At 41.9% G+C, this 24,678-nt stretch overlaps 3 protein-coding genes across 9 annotated transcripts in view; 2 read left to right on the top strand and 1 right to left on the bottom strand.

The window, feature by feature from the left end:
- ADAL (adenosine deaminase like) overlaps positions 1–8,935 on the bottom strand; it is a 31,041-nt gene extending 22,106 nt beyond the window's left edge. Inside the window, exon 1 of one of the 7 annotated variants that reach the window (XM_016428320.2) lies at positions 8,636–8,935. Coding sequence is in view for 1 of the 7 variants with exons in the window: in XM_016428316.2 (XP_016283802.2) it covers positions 7,904–7,932 (29 nt within the window). In the remaining 6 variants the exon portion in view is untranslated. Of the gene's footprint in view, positions 1–7,655; positions 7,797–7,903; positions 8,043–8,635 lie in introns of those variants that run through there. The other 6 variants (XM_016428316.2, XM_016428317.2, XM_016428324.2 and 3 more) reach the window with 6 other exon arrangements.
- The window catches only part of TGM7 (transglutaminase 7), a 129,004-nt gene that overhangs the window by 3,213 nt on the left and 101,113 nt on the right, over positions 1–24,678 (top strand). The gene's annotated exons all lie outside the window — the stretch shown is intronic.
- On the top strand, positions 8,054–11,955 carry LCMT2 (leucine carboxyl methyltransferase 2). The gene has a single exon (XM_016428315.2). It carries the CDS (start codon positions 8,054–8,056, stop codon positions 10,112–10,114), a length of 2,061 nt encoding a protein of 686 aa, XP_016283801.2. The 3' UTR covers positions 10,115–11,955.

Here is a 24,678-nt window from a genome sequence, read left to right as displayed (position 1 = left end):
AACTACAAAACACTCTCCACACAATTAAAACTAGATCTAAACAATTGGAAAAACATTGATTGTTCATGGGTGGGACGAGCTAACATAATAAAAATGACCATCCTACCCAAACTTATCTATCTATTTAGTGCCATACCCATTGAACTACCAAAAAACTATTTTACTGAATTAGAGAAAACCATAACAAAGTTCATTTGGAAGAATAAAGGATCAAGGATATCCAGGGAAATAATGAAAAAAAAAATACAAAGGAAGGTGGCCCTGCAGTCCCAGATCTCAAACTATATTACAAAGCAGCGGTCATCAAAACAATTTGGTATTGGCTAAGAGACAGAAAGGAGGATCAGTGGAATAGACTTGGCGTAAATGACCTCAGTAAGACAGTCTTTGACAAACCCAAAGACCCCAGCTTTGGGGACAAAAATCCAGTATTTGATAAAAACTGCTGGGAAAATTGGAAGACAGTATGGGAGAGATTAGGTTTGGATCAACACCTCACACCCTACACCAAGATAAACTCAGAATGGACGAATGACTTGAACATAAAGAAGGAAACTATAAGCAAATTAGGTGAACACAGAATAGTATACGTGTCAGAACTTTGGGAAGGAAAAGATTTTAAAACCAAGCAAGACTTAGAAAGAGTCACAAAATGCAAAATAAATAATTTTGACTACATCAAATTAAAAAGGTTTTGTACAAACAAAACCAATGTAACTAAAATTAGAAGGAAAGCAACAAATTGGGAAACAATCTTCATAACAAAAACCTCTGACAAAGGTCTAGTTACTCAAATCTATAAAGAGCTAAACCAGTTGTACAAAAAATCAAGCCATTCTCCAATTGATAAATAGCCAAGGGACATGAATAGGCAATTTTCAGTTAAAGAAATCAAGACTATTAATATGCACATGAAAGTGTTCTAGATCTCTTATAATCAGAGAGATGCAAATCAAAACAACTTTGAGGTATCACCTCACACCTAGCAGACTGTTCAACATGACAGCAAAGTAAAGTAATGAATGCTGGAGGGGATGTGGCAAAGTTGGGACATTAATGCATTGCTGGTGGAGTTGTGAATTAATCCAACCATTCTGGAGGGCAATTTCGAACTATGCCCAAAGGGCGATAAAAGACTGTCTGCCCTTTGATCCAGCCATAGCACTGCTGGGTTTGTACCCCAATGAGATAATAAGGAAAAAGACTTGTGCAAAAATATTCATAGCTGTGCTCTTTGTGGTAGCCAAAAATTGGAAAATGAGGGGATGCCCTTCAATTGGAGAATGGATGAACAAATTGTGGTATATGTTGGTGATGGAATACTATTGTGCTAAAAGGAATAATAAAGTGGAGGAATTCCATGGAGCCTGGAACAACCTCCAGGAAGTGATGCAGAGTGAGAGGAGCAGAACCAGGAGAACATTGTACAGAGAGAGATACATTGTGGTATTCAAGAGAACGTAATGGACTTCTCCATTAATGGCTTTACAATGTCCCTGAACAACCTGCAGTGATCTACGAGAAAAAAAAAAACTATCCTCAAGCAGAGGACAAACTGAGGGAGTAAAAACTCTGAGGAAAAGCAACTGCTTGACTATAGGGGTTGAGGGGACATGATGGAGGAGAGACGCTAAATGAGCGCCCTAATGCAAATACCAACAACAAGGAAATGGGTCCAGAGCAAGGACATGTGATATCCAGACAAATCGGTGTGTTGGCTAGGGAAGGGGTGAGGGGGGTTGGGGCGGGGGAGGAAAAGAAAATGATCTGTTTCCAATGAACAATGTATGAAAATGACCAAATAAAATAATGGTTAAAAAAAATGATCAGTTACCAAATTCTCCCTGCCTAAGCAGGATGTTAGACTTGTTAAGACTATGAGTTCTTTGACAACAAGGGCTATTTCACTTTCCCCTTGGCATCCCAACACTTAGAACACAGCGGGGGCTCAATGAATGTTTGACTGCTGAATAATGAGGCTCCCAGCATTGTCACTGCTAACTCTAGGCTTCTGGGGTTGAGGTGAGGGTGAAGGGATAAAGAAAAGCTGGAAGGCAGACCTGGAACTACCTCCTTCTCAATTCCCAACTGTTTCATTAATGTATTCATGTTCATGAATACAACCCTTATTTCCTGCTACTCCTATACTACAGACTTTTTTAGGATGGAATAGGAAATGCCTCTCTCTTTCAACTTTCACCCAAAAAAACGACTTCTGAAACATGGCTTTCTTTTTATAAGCTGTAAAGGATAGGGAGGATAGTGTGGATTCTTAAGTACATAATAAAACCTATTTTTGAGCAGCAAGACACACATTTCAGCTCTATCAATTTTTTCTCTTTCCTACTCTTTTTAAGACTCTCAGATCTCTATATCCAGCCCTACTCTCCTAAACTCTAATCTTCTATCACCAAATGCCTTCTGGACACCTCAATCGGACACCTTAGGCATCTCAAACTCAACATATCCAAAAAGACCTCAAATTTTCCCTCAAAGCCTCTCTCCTCTTCCCAACTTTCCTATTCCTGCCAAGCAAACCCCATCTTTCCAGTTACCCTGACTCTCAACCCTGGTATCATCCTCAACTCCTCTCTTGGATTCACTCCACATATCCTATTAGTCTTTCCCGTGTTTCCATCCATTCAACCACAACCCTAATTGAGGTCTTCCTCCTTTCTCACCTGGACTATTACAATAACCTCTTAACTAGTCTCTTGGCCTCCGCTTTCCTCTCACCAACCCATCCTCCATGCAGATGCCAAAGTGATGCTAAAGCTCCGGTCTGACTGTGCCACCTCCTTCCTCAATTAGCTGCAGTGGCTCCCTCTTACCTTCAGAATCACATATAAACTCTAGTTGGGCATTTCAAGTTCTTCATAACCTGGCCTCCTAGCACTGCAAGTTTAATACCTTACTAGTCTCCACCACATGCTCTATTCCAGCAACACTGGTGTATCTGCAGTTCCTTGAACACAACACTCCCTGCCAGTCTTTGTGCTAGCCCTAGGCGCCCCCTCATCTCCACCACTTTAGATTCCGTCTTCCCTCAAACCTTAGCTCAAATACCACTTTTTGCTTGAGGCTTTTCCCTCATCTTCCCAGATGCTACTCCTTCCCATCTATGATGTATATACCTTGTATCTACCTAATTGTTTCCCTCAGTAGTATGTGAGCTCCTATAGGGTAAGTAAGGACTGCCTTTCTTTTGTATCCCCAGCATTTAGCACAAAACATGAATATATGCTTGGCATTTAATAAATGCTTTTTGACTTCCTCCAGATGAAATGCACCGCTGGCCTCTCCAGTACTGGATCCTTCCTTCTCTCTTGCCACCTCACATGCTGGGCTAGGAAGAGTAGGTATATCTCTTGCTGCTTCTTTCCATTTCCAGCCCCCTCGCTACAGCTACTCTAAAGCTATGAGGTTCATTCTGTCTAGCTTCTTATTGCTGTAATTTACTAACTTCCAGGTCTCTTCTTTTTTAGTACCTAGCTTGTACATTGTACATCCCAATGCCTGCCCAAAGTGGCATATGGGTCAACCTTCTCAGCTCCATGACTTGTATCTTTACTCCACAGATTCAGGAAAGAGCAATATTTTTTTAAAGTTAAGTTTATTTAATTAATTTTGAGTATTTTCCCATCGTTACATATTCATGTTCTTTCCTTCCTCCCACCCCCCTCCTATAGCCAACAAGCAGCTCCACTGGGTTTTACATGTGTTATTGATCAAGACCTATTTCCATGTTATTAATATTTGCACTAGAGTGATCGTTTATAGAGTCTACATCCCCAATCATATCCCCATCAAACCATGTGATCAAGCAGTCATTTTTATTCTGCATTTCAAGAGCAATACTTTTAACTTTCACCATCAACCATAAATGTGTAACCTATAGGATCTTAAACGCTGAAATTCCCCACTTGAATCAAAACCTCTTATCTTGTCATTCCAATTTCCTCCCTTCCTCATGAGACCTAAACCTATTACTGGTACTCATTGTGACTTCCAGTCATTTCACTTCTCCCTGTTCTCCTACTCTATCACTCTTGCTCCCGTTCCCTTTTTTCCCTTTAGCCTTAACACCACAAAGTTGACCAGTTCAACTATACACTGTCTCCTATCCACTGTCATCCATTCTTGAATCTCTTGCCCCCTGGACCTCATGCCTTGATAATCTCAAACTTTTGGTTACCAACACCATCTGTCTTCTCCATTCCTAACTCATGTGCTTCTCAACACCCAACTGGGTTGACTCCCTATTCTCTTTTCCTATGCTCCTGATCCTGAGGAAGAGAGGGGATCTTTTCCTTTTTAAAAAATAAAGACATTTTATTTTTACCAGTTACATGTAACAACAAATTTCCAAATAAGTTTTCCAAAGTTATATGTTCCAAATTGTTTCCCTCTCTCCCCTCTTCACTCCTGGAGATGACAAGCAATTTTGGAATCTTCTTTCTTGAGGACCAGTCTCCTCTCCCCCACTTGTGTATTTAATCTTTGAGATTATTATGTCTCCTCCCAGAGGCTGCCCTTTGGATCTTGACTCTCTGATCATTCCTTTTAGTTGATCTTTAGTCTCTTCCTCTCTAATGGATCCTTTTCTGCTACCTAAAAACATGTCCCCAATCTCTCTTTTTAAAAAAATCTTCATATGTTCCTACATCTGTGACATACTGTCCTATACAATTTCTTAATTTCATAGCTGAATCATTAAAAAGGTTTTATACTCATTGCCTCCATTTGCTCGCCTTGAGTCACTTTTCAGCCCCTTGATACCTGCTTCTGATCCCACATCAATTAGAAGATGATTCTCCAAATTTCTGCAGCTTGGTGCTGATGGTCCTGGAGTTAGGAAGACCTGAGTTCAAATACAGCCTCACACACTCAACAGCTATATGACCCTGGATCAGCCACTTTACCTCTCTCTTCTCAGTTTCCCTAACTATAAAAAGGGGGGGTCAAAATAGTACCTGCAGAGATGTTGTGATGGTAAAGTGAGGTATTTGTAAAGCAACTAGCACAATACCTTGCACACAGTAAGTGCCTGATAGATGCTTATTCCTTCTTTCCCCTAGCCCCTTTAATCCTATGAAAATCCATTAGTTTTCCCTACCCTCACCCCAGTCTTCATCCTGCTTGACCTCTCAGCAGTTTCTGACATTGTTAAATCATCCTTTCTCTCTTGGTTTCTCATGACATGGCTTTCTCCAAGTTCTCTTCCAACCTAACTGCTCTTTCTCAGTTTTCTTTTTCAGATCATTTTTCTCTTGGCTTCAAAGTATGGATATCCCTCAACTAAGTGTTTTGGAGCTTCTTTTCTCTAACTGGCTCTCTTACTGATCTTTTTAGACCCCATACATTTGACTATCATCTCTATGCAAATGATTCCAAAACTTGTAAATCTAGCCTAATCATCTGAATCCTGGTTCCATGTTGCCAAGTAACTGCCAGACATCTCTTTGGCATTGTAAACTCAACATATCTAAAATAAAATTATCTCCCCACCAAAACACACTCTCCATTCAAACTTACCAATTTCTCTTGAAAGCACCACTATCCTTCTAGTCTCAGAGGTCTACAGCCTCAGAATCATCCTTGACTATTTCCTCTTTCTCAACTGACAGATCCAGTAGGCTGCTATGTTTATTCTACCACTATAAGCTTTCTCATACCCATTACTCTGCCTTTCTCCTACAACCACCATTCTAGGTCAGGCTCCCATCAGTCCTTTCATGAACACTTATAATATAGCATCTTAACTGTTCTCCTTGCTTCCACTCTCTTTTCTATAATCCATCCTCCACTTAGCCACCAAGTTAATATTCCTAAAACAAAGATCTATACATATAATTTCCTTCTTCAAAAATTCATTTGTGATTCCTATTATCTTTAGAATGAAATGCAAACTCCTAGGAAGCTGAAGCCCAATACAACATAACTTCAGTCTAGCTTTCCAGACTTATATATTCTATGTTTCAAACTGACTTGGTATCTGATTGCTGAGCTCAACACACCTTCTCCTGCCTCCATACCTTTGCCCAAACTAATTCCCTTTGTCTAGAATTCAGTCCATCAGCACTTGGGGCTGCTTTAGATGTGGTTACAGCTATTTCTTCCCAATTCCTCTCATCGTCCAAAATTTCCCTATAAAAGTTAAAATGCCTTTATCAGTGTTATCATCCTCCTACTCCAGGCTCCAAACTTCCACCGATAAATTATCAGGGCTTCTTGTTTCTCTACCTTCATAAAATCTCTCATATATGTTCCCTTCTCTCCAATTACACCACCACCATCCTAGTAAAAGGTCTCATCATCCCACACCTGAATTACTCCAACAGCCTTCTATTAGAAAAGCAACAATGTTTTAGTTGGCCTTCCTGGCTCAACCCTCTCTCCACTCCAAACCATTTTCCATACAGCTACCTACAAGATTTTCCTAAAGCAGAGATATGGGCTATGTCACTCCCATTCTCAATAAACTCCAGTAACTCCCTCTTATTTCCAGAGTTAATTATAATCCTGTGCTTGGCATTTAAAGCCTTTCATAACCTGGCCCTCTCCTAACTTTCCAATCTCTTCATACCTCCCTCAGAACTTTAAAATTTTGCAATATCTTGCTTCTTGCTGTCCTTGACCTCCTTGACTGCTTTTTCACCAGCTTTCTCCCAAGGCTCCAAAGCTCTCCCTTCTCACCTCCACTTCTTGGCTTCCCTAAAGACTGCTCAAAATCCACTTTTTTTCAGGAGGCTTTTCTTGGTCCCCCATCCCCAACTACTAGTGCTTTCCCTCAGAGATTACCTTCCATCTGTATACCTCTTGTTTACACATAATTGTTAACCTGTTCTTTACTTCATTGGAATGTAAGCTTCTTCAGAACCAGGAGAACAGTGCACATAACAACAGTATTTTATGAGGATCAACTGTGAATGACAACTATTCTGGGCAATCCAATGATCCAAGGCAATTCCAAAGGACTTATGACAAAAAATACTATCCACCTCCAAAGGAAGACCTGATGGTGGTGGCAGCTTGGTAGCAGGGAGTCCTAGGTCTGGAGTTAGGAAGACCTGAGTTCAAATCTAGCTTCAAACATTTCTTAGCTGTGGACTCTGGACAAGTCATTTAACCCTGATGGATAGTTCTTGCCCTTCTAGTCTTAGAATTCACACTAAGACAGAAGGTAAGGTTTAAAATTTTTCTGATGAAGTCTAAAAGGAGATGGAAGCATATCTTTTAACTTTCTTTACTTTTTTTGGTCTGATTTTTTTTTTGTAACATGGCTAATATGGTAATATGTTTTGCATGGCTGCATGTATATAATATATATCAAATTGCTAAATATAATAATAATATAAGCTCTTTGAAGGCAGGGACTGTGTTCTTTGGTCTTTTAAAAGATAATCCCCAGATCTTAGCACAGTGTCCTAGTAAGCACTTAATAAATGCTTGATTTACCACTATTACTCTGTTGGCCACACTGACTATAGTCTGTCAACTCCCACTTAAGTTACATATTGGCTTTACAACACCCTCGACATCCAAATTAGTTTCCACTCTGACCTGTCCAAAATCTATATCTATCTAGCCTAGAAGTCCAAAAGACCACAAAAGGAGGCAAGTCTCCAACCATCCCCCCCCCCCCCCCAACCTACCTCTTAAAGACTTCACACCTTTCCAAATATAACGAAAGAACCGCTTGATCCAAACGATAAAAGGAAAAGGTTCACAGCACATGGCTGGCGTCAGCCGCCAAGGAGACGTTAATAACATCCTCAGCAAACCCCTCCTCGGAAATCCCAGAAGGCAGAGGGAGGGGTTGAGGGTAGAGCCAATCACAAGCAAATGTTCAGTGCTCGTCCCTCCCCCACTTTATGATTGGGCAGCTTTCTAAGGCACTAACCTCCGGCAGGCTGGTGGAAGGAAGGGCATCCACGCCGGCAAGATTTCTAGACCTGAGAGAATCAAAGTGGCGGGTAAGGGGACGCGTTGTTAAACGCCCCTCCGGAGAATCTGCTGGTGTTTCCAGCCCTCCAGTCGGGTGTCGCCGGCCATGGGCCCACGCGGGCGCCGGGCTGGGGCGGTCCAGAGTACGAACGACAGCAGCTCCTTGAGCAAGTGCTCTCTGGCAGCGCACGGCTACGTGCGCGATCCCTTCGCGGCGCTACTGGTATCGGGCGCTCCGCGGCGTGCGCCACTCATCCACCGTGGCTACTACGTACGCGCGCAGGCCGTGAGGCACTGTGTGCATGCCTTCCTGGAGCGCGCTACCTCAGAGGAAAGCGCGCCGGGCCGGCAGATTCTATCACTGGGTGCGGGCTTTGACTCTCTGTATTTCCGCCTCAAAGTGGCTGGCCACCTGACTCGGGCCGCCGTGTGGGAAGTGGACTTCCCAGACGTGGCTGAGCGTAAGGCGGCGAGGATCCGCGGCACGCCGGAGCTAGCCGGCTTAGCTGGACCGCCCCTGAGCGAAGTGGAATCTGGCCCTAATTCGGCGCTGCGCTTCGCCAGTCAAGACTATCGCCTCCTAGGCAGCGACCTACGTGACCTGCCAGCGCTGCGCGACGCCCTAGAGGCGACTGGGCTGGACTCGGCGGCACCCACGCTGCTGCTGGCCGAGGCCGTGCTCACCTACCTGGAGGCAAATAATGCCGCCGCTCTGCTGGCGTGGGCCTCTGGCTACTTCGCCAACGCCCTCTTCGTGCTCTATGAACAGATAGGGCCACACGACCCCTTTGGCCGGGTCATGCTGCAGCACTTCCAGCGGCTGAACTCGCCCTTGCACGGGTTGGCCAGCTTCCCCGACGTGGCAGCCCAGCGGCGGCGCTTCCTCGACGCTGGCTGGCAGGCCTGCAGTGCAGTTGACATGAACGAGTTTTACCGCGGCTTCCTTTCTGCTGAGGAGCGCAGGCGCGTGGAGATGCTTGAACCCTTTGACGAGTTTGAAGAGTGGCACTTGAAGTGCTCCCATTATTTCATCCTGGCAGCTTCCACCGTGTCCACTGCTGGCCTGACCCAAACCCTGTTGCTTCCTCCTGGGGAGGTGCTTCGTCGATTGGAGCCAAACCCTCCTGTTGGTGTCTTGCCCGCTAGTATAATAGGAGAGTGTGAGGGCTTGGACTTGAAGCGATTTGGCCATGCCACAGCCCTCCTGGGTTCCGATGTTATCCTGAGCACTGGGGGGTTTGGGGAACAGGAGGGGCGACATTCAAGGATGAGCAAATGTCATGTGTTGTTAAGGCCAAAGGGCTCTAGGTGGAATGCAAGTCCAGGCTGTGGGGCAGGAACCCAGTGGGATGGACGCCTCTTTCACACTATGACTTCCTTCTCAGAGACTCTAGTTCTTGTGCTGGGTGGGAGGCTGTCCCCAGTGACTCCAGCATTGGGGATGTATTGGCTCAGCTGCCCCATCCCAGCAGGAAAGGATGCTGACAATCTGAAGGTGACAATCAGGGAGGTTGGCCCAGAAGCAGAATTCCCCTCTCCACGGTGGCGGCATTCAGCAGCTAAGGTCCTTTGCCAAAGGCAGAAATATTTGTTTGTGTATGGAGGACGAAATGGAAAGGATCCTGTGTTAGGGGACTGGCATTTTCTACACATGGACACAATGACCTGGGTCAGTTTACCAGTTGAAGGGCCAGAACCTGATGCTCGTCACTCTCATAGTGCCTGCAGTTGGAAGGAAGGAGCCCTCATTGTGGGAGGTCTGAGTGTTTCAGAGGAACCTCTGGGCTCTGTATACTTTTTGAAACCAGTCTCTAATGGATTCTCTTGGGAAAGGTTAGAGGTCCAGCCACCCATCACCCCAAGGTATTCTCACACAGCCCATGTATTTGATGGAAAACTGCTGCTGGTGGGAGGGGTCTGGATCCATTCTTCCTCTGTTCCTGGAGTGACAGTGATTGACTTGACCACAAGACTGAGTTCAGAGTACCATATTGACACAGCTTATGTTCCATGGCCTCTAATGTTGCACAACCATACCAGCATCTTGCTACCAGAAGAGCAACAACTGCTCATTCTTGGAGGAGGTGGGAACTGTTTTTCATTTGGTACCCACTTTAATCCCCACCCTGTCACTTTGGACATCAGTTCTTTGAGATCTAAGCAATGAATGCTGTTCATGTAGTAAGTTGGTTGAGTTTGGGTGAAGAGTGCCCAAATTTAGGAACTTAATCTTCCTCCATTTTCAAAAATAGCAAATGGAGATTTTCTCTTGAGAGAAGACCTTGTACAGGAAATCACAGATAGGGTAATTAAATTATGACAACAGTTGAGGCCATGAGAGAATATGTGAGCGTGGCTGGGATTATAGATAGATACACACCAGTCATTGACTTAGGTATTGGGACTTCTAGTCCCCATATAAAGTAACCAGTTAAGCAGTCTTAATTTTTCACCTTTTCCCATGTCTGCCTCAATTTATCCATCTTTCTAGTTGCACTGACCTTTGGAAAATAAAGTTCTAACCCATGTACAAAGTAATATTTGTATCACCCAAATTATGACAAAATGTACTGATGAAGTATTTTTTTTAAACCCTTACCTTCCATCTTGGAATCAATACTGTGTATTGGTTCCAAGGCAAAAGAGCGGTAAGGGCTAGGTAATGGGGTTTAAGTGACTTGCCCAGGGTCACACAGCTAGGAAGTGTCTTGAGGCCAGATTTGAACCTAGGACCTCCCATCTCTAGGCCTAACTCTCAATTCACTGAGCCACCCAGCTGCCACACTGATAAAGTATTTTGACTTTTCTATAGATACGATCTTGAGTATAGTATTAATTATGTTTGAAGGAAGGCAGTAATGTTCAATTAGGTTTTTGGAAATGGAGCCCTAAAATTAAATCACAGTCAGTATCTATAAGAAACCATACCACTATGAAGCACAAGCAGAAGTACAAAAGAATACTGAGGCATCTTAAATAAGAACAGGGGAGGAATTCCCAAGAAAACTTGTAAATCTTCCCATGTTTTACCCGTTGTGTTTGTCAGTATGTAATAAGTTTTGGTTACAAATTTCCAGTTAACTTGTTTAAGTTGGAGTTTGTTTTTTGTTAAAATTTATTAATTTACTTTGTATGAATTTGTAATTTGTCCTTCCTACCAATCCCTCCTTCCAAATATAAATCAGAACCCTTATCTTAAACATAATATAGCAAAAACAAATGCTCACTTTGTCCATCCCCCAAAATTTGTTTCTCTCTTAACATTTTAAGTTCATTACTTCTGGCAGGAGGTGAGTGTGTTGTGTCATCTTTAATCTCCTGAGCTCATGGTTTATTACTGTATTGATCAGTCTAAAGTCTTTAATTGTGTCGTAGAAATTTTTCATGTTTTGCTCATTTCAGTCTATATCAATTCATTGAGACTCTTCCTAGTTTCCTTTGAAACTGTTCTCTTATGACATAATATTCCACTGTGTTTATACATCATAAATTGTTTTACCATTCCCCAATAAGATAGCTACTTAGTTTCTAATTTTGGACTATTAGGAAAAGATCTACTGTGATATTTTTAAATTTTGGGGGGTATAAGCCTAGTAGTGGTAGGTATGTCTGGGTTTGGTTTATAACTTTTGGAGCTTAGTTCCATGCTCATTTTCCAGAATGGCTGGACTAATTCACAGATGCACCTATTTTCCTTCAGCTCCTTCAACATTTGTTATTTTTTCTTTATTTTTGATAAGTGTGAGATTAAGCTTCAAAGATGCTTTAATATTGCATTTCTCTAGTGATTTAAAGCATTTTTAAATGGTTGTTAATAACTTGAATTTTTTCTGAAAACTTATATCCTTTGGCCATTTATCTATTGGGAATTTTCAGTTTTATACATTTAAATCAGTTCTTTACATATCTTGGGAATGAAACTTTTATCAGAGAAACCTGTTAAAATCAGTTGGATTTTGCACAATGCCTTGCACGCAGTTCATACAATAAAGAGTTGTTAATGATGAATCCTGAATTCTCAACCTTAAATCTGAACCTCCTGCCTGAGCTTTATCTTGCCTCCTGCTCAAAATGTACAGCCTTGTGAGGAAGAGGAGAGTACAAATATTTATCCTCTTTTTAGAAATGAAGACATGACTTGCCCAAGGTAACATAATTACAAGTGTAAGATCTTCATCATGCTAACATGCCTTTATGTTAGCCATAGCCCTCAAGGCCTCAGCTTTAAGTATGTATGCATGGGGAAAAGCCCCGCAGACAGCAGTTTCAGAACTGGGGTCCAAAGGCTACTAAGTGGAAATCTTGAGGCAGTGTATCCATAGGTAAGACCAGAACCAGGAATGAGGGGAGTGATCTAAAGTGGACAGCCCCCCCACAGAAGAAACTATAAGTTGCTGATGTATGTATTTGTGTCCCAAGGAAAAGTGTGAGCTTTCAAGAGAGTTTTAGGAATGATACTGCCTGATATCATGTGGGAAGATTATACCTCTGTTCAGTGAGGGGAGTCCTGGGTCTGAAAGGCATTTGTAATTATACAGTGTAGTGTGTAGAGCACATTTGGGTGGCTAGATAGTATAGTAGACTGTGTTGGGCCTGTAGTTAGGAAGACCTGAGTTCAAATGTGGCCTCAGACATGTACTTTCTGTTTGACTTTGGGCAGGTCACTTAACCTCTCCATATCTCAGTTACCTCATTTGTACGATGGGGATAATACTATAACCTACCTCCCAGGATTTTTGTGAGAATCAAATGAGATTATAAAAGACTTCAGCACAGTGTCCGTATGAGCTATATAAATGTTATTTTTACCTAGGGATTTGTTGTAGCAGATTTATCAACATCTAAAGCATATCAAGTAACCCCAAGGAAAACAAAATTAAAAAAAAAACCTGGATAACCCCAAGGTCCCAAGCTAGACGTATGGGTCAACATCAGAGCTACTGATGGGCTGAAAATAGGGGGAATAGTGCTTCATTGGGGGAGCTGCAAATTAGGCCAGTAACTGGAAGTAACTATAGGCGCTATATCTTAGATAATCTTGGTCCAGAAGAGTCCTAGAAAACCTAGATGGTTTTGTTGTAGGGTTTCATGACATAGAAACTTCTCAGAGCCTCAGCTTCTTCATTTATAAAGAGATTAAAAATACTTGGTCTACTGACCTCACAAGGTTATTCTGAGGAAGGTTCTGTGCAAGCCTTAAATGAATACTGATGTGCAAATGATTTTATTCTGTAGCCTAGAACCACCTTGGTCTGCAGGGGGTTATGATGAGGGGGTTATGGACACAACTGGCCTTTCAATGCTGCTGCTATGTATCCAAAAGCCTATTCCAAAGTGAACACAAGCACCTAAATTCCCTTCAGAAGTGCTCTTAGAGGTCTTCAAGCAAATACTCTCTGGTCCAGGTATCTGTGAGCTAGATCCAGAATCACTGAACTTCAGACGCCTTATCTTTCCTTCTTGTCAGCTGGTTCCACTTTCCCAAGATTAGTCTAGAAAGAGGCTCAAGTGGGAGGACACCAAAAAGAATTATAATCACCTGTTTACTTTGTAGCAGGCTTTGTGCTGAGCAGGGGGGACACAAATACAAGAAAAAACAAAGTCAGTTCCCACTGTCCTCTTGGGAAGGAGGAAGATAAATACAAAAGGGAGCTGAAAAGCCCAGGGGTGGAAGGCAAGAGAAAGGAAGCTCAATCAGGAGAAGAATGGCAGCTGCCACGTTGGCCTTGGCCCCTCCCTCCCCCCAAAAAGGAAAATTGGAGGCTTATAACTTGTTCAAGGTCTCATATCTGTGCCCCAGGAGGGATTTCACTTAGGGAGAGGGCGATGTGTGTTTTAGAAGGGAGGCTCCTCGGTGAGAAGGCCACAGGCTGCAAGGCAACTTAAAGATGGTTAGCAAAGTACAGATGATCAGAATCAAAGCAAAATCACTCGTTCCCCACTCCCAGAAAAAATGCCAGCAGAGCATAGGAGAGAAAACCCTAAACTTGGAATGAGAAGATCCTAGGTTCAAGACCCATCTCTGATCCCTTCTAATTGGTTAGTCTGTGTAATTCACACACTATGAATCTCAGTTCCCCTGTTTACCTCACAGGATTAGTAGTAGTAGTCTCTCCGTAACCGAGGATGACGATTGTCTTTGTGAGTTTTCATCTATGATAGATGAGTGTGTGAGGAAAAGTACTTTGTCAATCTTAGAGCACTATATGTGAAAAAATTTAAGTCCCTTTTCCCACTGATCTGTCAAGTCTTGTATGAAAAGCCGATCACTGTACCCAGTATGAAAGATATTCTCTTGGACCATGCTGTCAGCATTGTGATCTAACAAATTTCAGGTAGTAGTAATAACAACTCACATTTTTATACCATCATAGGCTTAATTAAAAAGTAGATTAGGCCTGGTGCTCTTAAAACCACAATGGCAGTTTCCCCTTGAGGGTGGCTATGGCTTTTAGAATCTGTGCATGGAAACCATTGTTAAAAGATGAGGTCTTTAGGGAAACAGGTCTGGAGATGGGAGGTCTTGGGTTCAAATGTGGCCTCAGACACATCCTAGCTGTGTGTCCCTGGGCAAGTCATTTAACCCCCATTGCTTAGCCTTTACTGCTCTTCTGCCTTGGAACCTATCCTCAGTATTGATTCTAAGATAGAAGGTAAGGACTTTAGAAAAAAAAAAAACCCGAAGTCTTATAAGATTAGGCCAAATGGACAATGACAATTTCCTCTTAAGGGGGGCTGTAGATTATAGAATTTATGCATAGAAACCATTGTTATAAGACCTGTTTTGAGAGTATTATGACTGTCTCCTCTGAAGGGAGAATATAGAATATTCATGGAAAAATATTAGCAATAACATTTTTTGAAGGTTGGTCTAGCTGTGTGTCCCAAATAATATTTTGTCTACAACCAGCTTTCCTCCCTGATAAGAAACCCCTCCCCCACAAATTATATTTTGCCTTGACCCTGATGCACAGTTTAGCCAGCTTCAGAGAGGCTATTCAAAATCTTAGTATAAGCGCAGCTATCCCTTCCACATTGTGACCCTCCCCAACATGGTTCTGGTATATCTTGGATTGGCATAAGAAATTAAATTCGAAATTTGAGGGAGTTTTCTGGAAGCCTCAAAAGACGTGAAAGCCAGTAGAGATATAGAAAACGTTTAGAAATTAATTTTTACTTAACATTGACCTACAGAAAGCCATGACCAAATCCTTAACCCCTCAACAAGGTACTGTAAATACTCCATAAAAGAAAAAGAAAAAATTCAGACTTCTCTGCTCCAAAGGGAGGGCCAACAGTTTTTATATGGATTTTCCAGATTGCCAGGACGCCTAACCGCGGCGATGTGTCAGGGATACCTATCCTCGTGGGAGATCACTTTGCAGCTCCCCTTCCTTCCTGCTGGAGGGCCTCCTCCTACTGGAGCCCCCTTCCTGCCCAATGGACCTGTGTCTGTGCCCTCCAACGCTGCACTGCCCTTACCTGGCTTACACTCTGTATGCCTGAATTGCATTTTGGGTCCCCTTTTCCTTTCTCTCCTCCCTCTTCATCACTTGTGATAAAACTTTGCATTGAACTACCCCCCATTGTTTTATGTGTTATCCTCAGTGCCCAAGCTCATTGTGGGGGGCCAGTCCCTAAATGGGGCCTTTCCCAAAGGACTTCATCTATTGACAGCCACATCTGTGAGGGGGCAGTGAGCCCAGCTGAACAAGCCAGGGTTAATAGGGAACCCCCTGTCCTCCCAGAAAGGATCCCTTATGCCAGAGGACTATCCCAAAACACACAGATTTCATTTTCTTTACAACTTCACGGGTAGCTGTTGTTTCCATGGACAAAAAACCTGCAGAATCACTTTTTAAAAAAAATTTACTTTCTGGCTTAGAATTGATACTAATGATTCCAAGGCAGATATGGGTAAGGGCTAGGCAGTTAGGGTTGAGTGACTTACCCAGGGCCACACAGCTAGTCAAGTGTCTGAGGCCAGATTTGAACTCCGGTCTTCCTGACTACATTTTTCCCACTTTGATACCTGTCTGCCTCTGCCTCTAATGAAGTGATTAGGAGGGACAGGAAAATGTGGGCGGTTTTTGTTTTGTTTTGTTTCAGGTGAGAAGTTTGGCAGATTTTTCATAGTATATGCCAAACCTGAATTTAAAGTAGTAAAGTGGTGTCTATTCCCCTATGTACTGGCCAGCACTTTACATTGTGAGTAATTGGGCTTGTTCTTCCCAGAGAAATTATCCACATTTTCTGTAAGCTATTACCAGATTAAGTCTGACCTTCCCCACCTGTCTGCCTGTACGTGCATCAAGCACCTCCCAGTCCCCTCATTAGAACACTCATGAAGCTACAACTTGTCCCAGCATTTACTTGGTGGCCTCTAGGGCAGTGCTCCCTGACCAGAAGCTTATTATAATGGGTCTGTGACAATTAGAGCTGTGTCCCAGCTCTAGCACGAATCTAGGAATCTAGTCACAAATGTTGTCATTCCAGCCCACCCCTAAGCTCACTCTCTGTCTCTGATTCTGTCTCTTTCGGTCTCTCAGTCTCTTGGTCATTCTCTCTCTCTTTGTATCTCTCTCATTCTTTCTCTCATCTTCTCTTTCTCCCCTTCTTTCTCTTTGTCTCTCTCCCCCTTTCCTTTTCCTCTCCCTTTCTCTGTTTCTTCTTTCTCTCTTTCTCTGTCTGTATCTCTCATTCTCTCATCTTCTCTTTCTCTTTCCCCTTCTCTCTATTTGTCTCTCTCCCCCTTTCCTCTTCCCCTCCCTGTCTCTGTTTCTTCTTTCTCTCTTTCTCTGTATCTCTCATTCTCTCTTTCTCTCATCTTCTCTCTCTCCCCTTCTTTCTCTTTGTCACTCTCCCTCTTTCCTCCTCCCCTCCCTGTCTCTGTTTCTTCTATCTTTCTCTCTCTTTCCTCTGAATCTCTCATTCTCTTTCTCTCATCTCTCTTTCCCTTTCTCTCTCTTTGTCTCTCTCCCCTTTTCCTCCTCTCCTACCTCTGTCTCTGTCTCTTTCTCTTCTATGTTTTTCTCTCTCTTTTCATCCTTCTCCCTCCCCTGCCTTCCCTACCTCTGAGGGTCTTACCCAGAGTCCCTGGGTGTGCTCATCACACCCAGGTCTTCCTGACTGTGGGCAGCGTTAGCCGTGATGCCAATCTGTCTGCTTTACTTTACCTGCAGCCCTGTTACGAAGCTGAGAACAATATAGGAAGAGAGAGGAGGAATCCTCTTGCTCCCCTGGTCCGGGAGACCAAGGTGACAAGTGAGATAGCCAGCTTTTATCAGGAATCAGCCCATCAGAGGCAAAGTGAGACTCTGTCAGACCAGGCGGCCTCCCTCTCTCTGCCCTCCCCCCCAAAACATAGGAACGTCTAGTTTTCCTGACCCTCTGAATCACTTCTTTGCAGGCAGAGGCAGACAGGCATCACAGTGGATAAAGTGCAGAGCCCAGAGTCAGGAAGATCTAGACTCTCCAGTCCGGTTGCCAAGAAAACCCCAATGAAATCAGGAAGGCTCACACACAATGGAACGAGTTTTGTGACTCGACTCCCATTTTTCTGAAGCCAGCTCTAGGCCTCCTCAGCGATGCCAGCAAGTGGGCATGTGGGTGCGCTTTAGCCTTCTTTGGCCGTTCCCCTGGGTCCTGAACCTCCGTCTTATACTACATCCATTCTATGACGATGACTATTTGGTGGCATAGTAGATGGAGTCCTGGGCCCGGAGTCAGGAAGATCTGAGTAACATTCAGCCTCAGACACTGGTTATTCGTGTGGTCCTGGACAAATCACTTAACTTCTGCTTGCCTCAGTATCCTCATATGGAAAATGGGGATAGTAATAGCACCTATCTCTATCTGTTTGTGAAGATCAAATGATATAATTGTAAAGCACTTAACACAGTACCTGGCACATAAGTACTATATGAATGTTAGCTATTTTATTATATTCTAATAATCTGATTATATTATCTCATCTATTATAACTTCCCTCTTAATTATGCTATTATTATATCATATGTTATATTATCCTTCTGTCAATTTTCTCTAATTTATTCTGTATATATCTTGTTTGTGCAGGGTTGTTTACATGCTCTCTCCTCTTATTAGACCTTGAGTTCCTTGATGTTACAGATTGACTTTTGCCTTTCTTTGAATCCCCAGCCCTTAGCACAGTTCCTAGTGCATAGTAGGACTTAATACTTAAAAAAACAAACCCTCACCTTTTGTCTTAGTATCATTCTAAAGAAGAGCAGCATGTGTGCCGGAGGGGACTGCTCCTCTTCCCCTCTCTACATGTACCTGAGGACATTTCTCATATGACTCTGGGGTAAGGTGGGGGGCTCACATGAGGCATGAGGGTTGCAATTTGGGCACTGAGTCTCTAAAAGGTTTGCCATCACTAGACTTGTGGGTTAAGTGACTTACCCAAGGTCATACAGCTAGGAAGTGTCTGAGATCAGCTTTGAACCCAGGACCTCCCATCTCCAAACCTGGAGGTCTATCCACTGAGTCACCTTGCTGCCCCTTTGGCATATACCTATAAGGCTCTTCTCCCTTAGAACCAATTCTGAGGGGGCAGCTGGGTGGCTCAGTGGATTGAGAGCCAGGCCTAGAGATAGGAAGTCCTGGGTTCAAATGTGGCCTCAGATACTTCCTTAGCTATGTGATCCTGGGCAAGTCAATTGACCCCCATTATGCAGCCCTTATTGCTCTTCTATCTTGGAACAGTAGGTAAGGGTTTAAAATAATTAAATAAATAAATACTTCTTGACTGTGACATCATTCCTACTCTGAAGCAACCTATGGCTACTTTTTTAGTGACACTAATTCCTTTTTCTCCCCTGCTTCCCTGCCTCCTTGTACTCTCCTTCTTCTTCTCCCCTCAGCATCCTACCTCTGATTCTCATTGCCTGAATGACCTTGGGCAGATCACCTACTCTCTTTAGGCTTCTGTTTTCCTCTCTTTAAATGAGGGAACCAAACTTAGTAGTCTCAGATCCTTTCCAAATCCAAAATCCATGATTTTATGATAGCCCCGGGACACACTTCCGTGTATAAAATGTGGTTAATTTAGTGTGAGAATCAGAAAGACCAATCAGATTCTAACTTGAGAGCTCACACCCCAGCTTGTGGGGCCACATGTTCTCCTCCATTTTGTTTTCTCATCGGAAATGAGAGTCTATAAATCATCTAGTGTTCCATATGCTCAGGTGGTCATAATGAATCAGTATCTTTGAATCAAGAGCCCTGGAATTTACATGTCCCCCCCCCCCAACTGAGCTGAAATCTATTCTTTTCCTTTCCCAACTTGGAAAGTCCCTAAATTTCCTTCCAATTAGGAATTAGATTACCTAATTTTGTATCCTAAATCTGTATCCTGAAATGTTAATTTTTTTGGTATTAATTAATTGATTGTTGGGACATAGTTGATTATTTGCGGGGTTTAATAATTTGCTTTACTCTGTATTTGGCTCTTTAGACTAACCAGAGAGTCCACTGATCGTTGTCTTTTTAATTGTCTAACCAATAGATCACTTCTAATCAATTTGTTTCTTAGTTATTATTTTTCCATTACAGTTTCCCAGAGAGTTTACTCTGTAAACAAGAGAAGAGTTGATTAAAGGGATAGCTGTAAAATATGTGAAATGTTCTTAGAGTAGGATTCTGTATAGTGAAATCATGAAAACAGAGCTTACCCGATATACCAACAACAGATTAAACTTGGTTTAAATAAGTGATAAGGAGCCTTCTGGCTGAAGTCAGGGAAGATGACTGTTATACGAAGTAGTGAGGGATTGGAAAATAAGACTGCAAATATCAGCCAATTTTAATTGACTTAGTTAAGTAGGTGGACAGAAGATTATGTAGAATAGAAATTATGAAACTTTATTGACTGAAGTCGATGGAACTTCATAGCAGAACACAGAGTAGTCAATTGAAATGAATTTTTATCCCACTCTCAATGCTTTAGACACTTAAAAAATATGTCCTGATAGCTGAGTAGTGAGCTGAATGGGGAACCAAGAAAAGAGATACAAAATCCTATAGAAATGAATTAAAAGCTCCAACTTCTCCAAGAAGATCAGGGATGCTTTCTGCACCCAGAAAAGTATTACTATGACTGCCTACTATGTGCAAATAGGTGGCCAATCTTTAAAAGCTTCCAGTGCCAAATGTAACAGCTGTGAGCCCAGTAAAGATTTTAAAGACACTCAGGTTAGTTTAAGTACTCTGATCCAATGAAAATAGATGATTTTGGAGGTCCCTGGTGTCTGTATGCCACTGGCAAGGTATGGGGTGAAAAAGTTTCATTGTTTCTATTCTACATATTTTTCCTCTCTCAGTTTAAATAATATAAGTATAATTGACTAATATTTATAACCTCATTTTTCAGACTTATTACTTCATGTCCCCTTTATTTTCCTTGAAATTCAGTTACTTCATGCCCTCCTCATTTTCCTCGACATAGGGAGCCAGACTCCCTATGTGCCACATTATCATTCTAGGTTTAAACACCATCCGATATGCCAGATAGCATTATAATGCCTCTGGCAATTTATATAAATTTATTTCCCCAGTGTTGGAATTATTCAGCAAGCTGGACCCTGTATTCTTTCCCACTATTGAGACCTTCCATTTCTCACTTGAATATCATCAATACTTCTGCTTTCCAGTACTCTTGGGAATTATTAGCCTTAAAAAAAAAAGTTATAATCAGGGCACCTAGGTGGCTCAACTGGAGTCAGGAGGACCTGGGATCAAATCTAGCATAGCCAGACACTTCCTAGCTGTGTCAACCTGGGCAAGTCCCTTAGCCTAGTTGCCTAGCCCTTACCACTCTTCTGCCTTGGAATCAACACTTAGTATCCATTCTAAAACAGTAGGTAAGATTTTTTTTTAATTACCACAAGGAATAAAAGAATTAAAGAAACAAATAAATAAAATGCATCACAGGAATTAGTAAACTTTCCAGAAAACTTAATATGAGGTAACAGAGACATGCAATTAAAAAACCAAGACACAAAGGGAATCTTTCTTGGATTTTGTGATGCTTCAATGAGCATGACCTGGTGCTTAACTCTGAACGAGTTTAATGGAAAAAGACAAAAAAGACCTTACCTTAATTATTTACGAAAAGTCATTTCCCACTTAATTATCAGACTAAGGTATTTCATGCTGGGAATTAAATTGCAGTGGGATTAATAATTATGATATGATACTTTGTGCTTTCTTCCTCATTCCCTAGCCTCCACCCTCATTTCCAGGGTCTTCATTAGGATCCAATCATGACTCATATTTGTACTTCTACTTATTGAAGAAAAAAAAATAGCAAAAACTCATTTTGTGGTTATGGATATGTCAATTACCCAACAAGGAATGTGACAAAACTTCAAAAAAAATTTTTTTGAAACAACCCATAATTCCACCCACATGTTCTCCACCCTATCACTAACGAATTTCCTTAGATTCACTCAGCATATCTTTGGATAATAGAGTCTACCTGTATTCAGACTAATAGCCAATGTTGTGAATGAATGTGTATACATGATTTTGGCTAGAACTAGTAATGAATGATCAGTTTAAATTTGGGCAATACCCTAGGTTTTAGAAGGATTTAACATAATGTTGTTGCCTACTAGTTGATGTCTTGTTCCATGGGATTCCAGTGCCTGTCGGCTTTTGACACTAGAACATTACACAACTCTTAGATCTCTGCTTTAGTATCTGCTTCCTCCTTAGGGTGGTGCCTTAGGAAGCTGCTTTTGTATTTTGTGTTTTTTGTCAGAGACTAATTAGAGCTGCAAGGGTTCCATCTTTCTGTTTCTAAATACCAGAGTTTTAATATAGACCAAAAACTAGAATGCTAGGAAGCAGGATTGCATTTTCACAAGTGGCAATGTGCAATTATAAAGCAGATATTGAATCTGGAGCTTTCCCTAAATCTAGATACTTTTACTGATCCAACCTAATTTACCCAAAATCTCAGGGATCCCTTGAAGTAGCATAATTTTGGGGGGCAGCTTGAGACTAGGTCAGGGCTGGGGTGGTGATAAATTTGATTTCTAGATGGTTTTGGGGTAGTGGGGAGATATATCTTCCTCCCACCCCTATCCTCTACACTGATCCCTCCTCTTTCTACTGTGAAAAATGGCTGGACTGAGAAATGTGACTGAGTAAAAAAGCATCTGATAGAAATGCAGCTTCTAGTCCTAGAGAGAAAGAGGAAAAAACATCATCAACAATTTTGCCACGAAGCAGTTGCTGTTACTGGGCATTTGTCTAAGAAAAGAGGGTAAAAGAGCAGGAGCCCAGTGAGGAAACCAGCTTAATTTGGCGGCATTTGACTTGAAATTGCCAGGATGAGGACTTTAAAAAACACGGAGTTTTATTGTTGTTGGGTTTTGTGTGTAAGTATACACACACATACATAGGCACACAGGGAGTGATGCAAGGGTTCCACCCTCCTTTTTCTAAATGCCAGTGCTTAGTGTGTACTAAGGACCATACAAAAGCACATGTATGTATACACACCTTATTGTTGTTGCTATCCGATAATGTCCAAATCTTCCTGACCCTTTTTGGGATTTTCTTGGCAGAGATAATGGAATGGTTGGCCATGTTCTTCTCTGACTCATTTTGCAGTGGAGGAATGGAGGCAAACAGGGTTAAGTGACTTGCCCAGGGTCACACAGAGAGTACTGGAACTCAGAGCCCTTCTAGTCCAAAACCCTCCTTCCATAGGTGAGTAAAGCCACCTTAGTTAAAACTTATTTAAACTGGGGAGGCCAAGCCATTTGCCTAATGTTCCATAGGTGTAAGCATAAGAGGTAGGATAGGAACCCAAATCTGTTGACTCACAGAACCAGGGTTCTCTCCATTGTATTTTGCCACCTTATAACAAAGAAAGGTATTTCAGCAAGCCAACTGACCCAGAAACAATGTGTGACTATGTATCACTTTCCTCCTCTGTAGTCCCTTTCTTGCTAGAGAGACGTTATTTGTATTTACCCATTTTCCAAGACAGATTATTCATTCACTACAATCTATCAGAATTCAACCCATTTTGGGAGCAGCTGGGTAGCTCAGTGGATTGAGAGCTAGACCTAGAGACAGGAGGTCCTAGGTTCAAATGTGGCCTCAGACACTTCCTAGCTGTGTGACCCTGGGCAAGTCACTTAACCCCCCTTGCCTAGCCCTTACCTCTCTTCTTCCTTGGAGCCAATAAGGTAAGGGTTTTAAACAAAAAAGAATTCAACCCATTTTGAATGTTATCATTGATGTTATTTTTGTCATTGTAATACTTTTCTCTTGGCTCCCCTTTCTTACTTTCTTTCACTCCATATAGGTCTTCATATATTTCTTTGAATTTCTCATCACTCATTTCATATGACAATAATATTATCTTGTAATGTTCCCTTTTGTTCATTTTTCACACTTACTTCACTCATTCCTTTATCAGTGGGTATCCATTTGTTTCTAGTTCTTTGCCAATACAGAGGCTGCAATGAATATTTTGTTATATAAAAATATAGGACCTTTCTGTCATTGATCCTGGGCACATGCCTAGTAGCAGGATCTCTGAGTCAACAGGTATGATTTTTGTCAAATAATTCCAAATTGTTTTCCAGAACAGTTAGACGAATTTACAGCTCCACCAACAATGTACTAGTGGGATAAAGACTTTTTACTATATGCCTTTTGATTAATAAAAACATTTTTATTTTGATGCCCTATGTCACTAGCTTCCTAGAGATAGAAGGATATGAAATTGTTGGAATTCCAGTAAATTTCTTCCATTCATTCTATAGATATTTTTCTCCTTGACCTTTTCCACATTGCACCAAGTTTCTATACTCTAATGTCCTATAGTCCTATTAGATGTATCACAAAACTCTAGGAAATTTGATAGAGCCATTAGAACAAATATATGTTTCTTGTTAGGAATTCCCGCCCAATGACTCCTTTTTCTATCACTACCTGAGAAGCAGCAGGATCTCAGACACACAGATCTAGAGATGGAAGGGACTTTAGAAGTCATCTAGAGATGAAGTCATTAAGTGATTTGCCTGCAATTACACAGGTAATGCATGCACAGATAGAGCCCATAGAGGCAGGATTTGAATTAGATGTGATGGCATGGGCAAAAGTACTGACCTTGGAGTCAGGAGTAATCTGAGTTCAAATCCTATTCAGATACTTAGTAGCTATGCTATCTCTGTGACCCCAGTTGAACAAGTCTCTTGGCTTCTTTGAGACCTATAAAGAGGGATGATGCTACATTTCCTGCCTACCTTACAAGTTTTTGTGAGGAACACACACTGTAAACAGTAAACTCAACACTTCCATGAATTTCTAATCTCATCAATGAGACATTGCCTCTCACTTATGTCTCCTTTTTTGTATGACTTTCATCCAATGCCCTCCTGGTAGGTGACAAAGGAAGCTACTGTCCAAGCTTTCCTTAAGTCCAAAATTTACTTGAACAGCCATATAATTTATGGGAGAATATTTCCAATTAATACAGGAGTAACTTCTATTTCACTCTAAAAGTTTGGGAAACATCCAGTTGTGTCTAAATTTACTCTGCTTATCAAAGGATGACCTTGCTTTCTCAGGATGCCTCCAATTTCATGAGAATCATTTAAAGGACAATTTAGGGATTTACAGCTTTACACAGAAGTTCCTTTTAACCAACTACACCAATTGTTAGATCTAGAGGAGGCTTGGGAG

The sequence above is a fragment of the Monodelphis domestica genome, chromosome 1, assembly GCF_027887165.1.
Source record: "Monodelphis domestica isolate mMonDom1 chromosome 1, mMonDom1.pri, whole genome shotgun sequence".
NCBI lineage: Eukaryota > Metazoa > Chordata > Mammalia > Didelphimorphia > Didelphidae > Monodelphis > Monodelphis domestica.
The sequence above is the reverse complement of the archived record's forward strand: the minus strand, read 5'-3'. Positions and strand labels throughout refer to the sequence as shown.

What these genes read in the sequence shown, in the direction of transcription:
- LCMT2 (XM_016428315.2), top strand. Translation starts at nt 8,054, where the DNA reads ATGGGCCCACGCGGGCGCCGGGCTGGGGCGGTCCAGAGTACGAACGAC.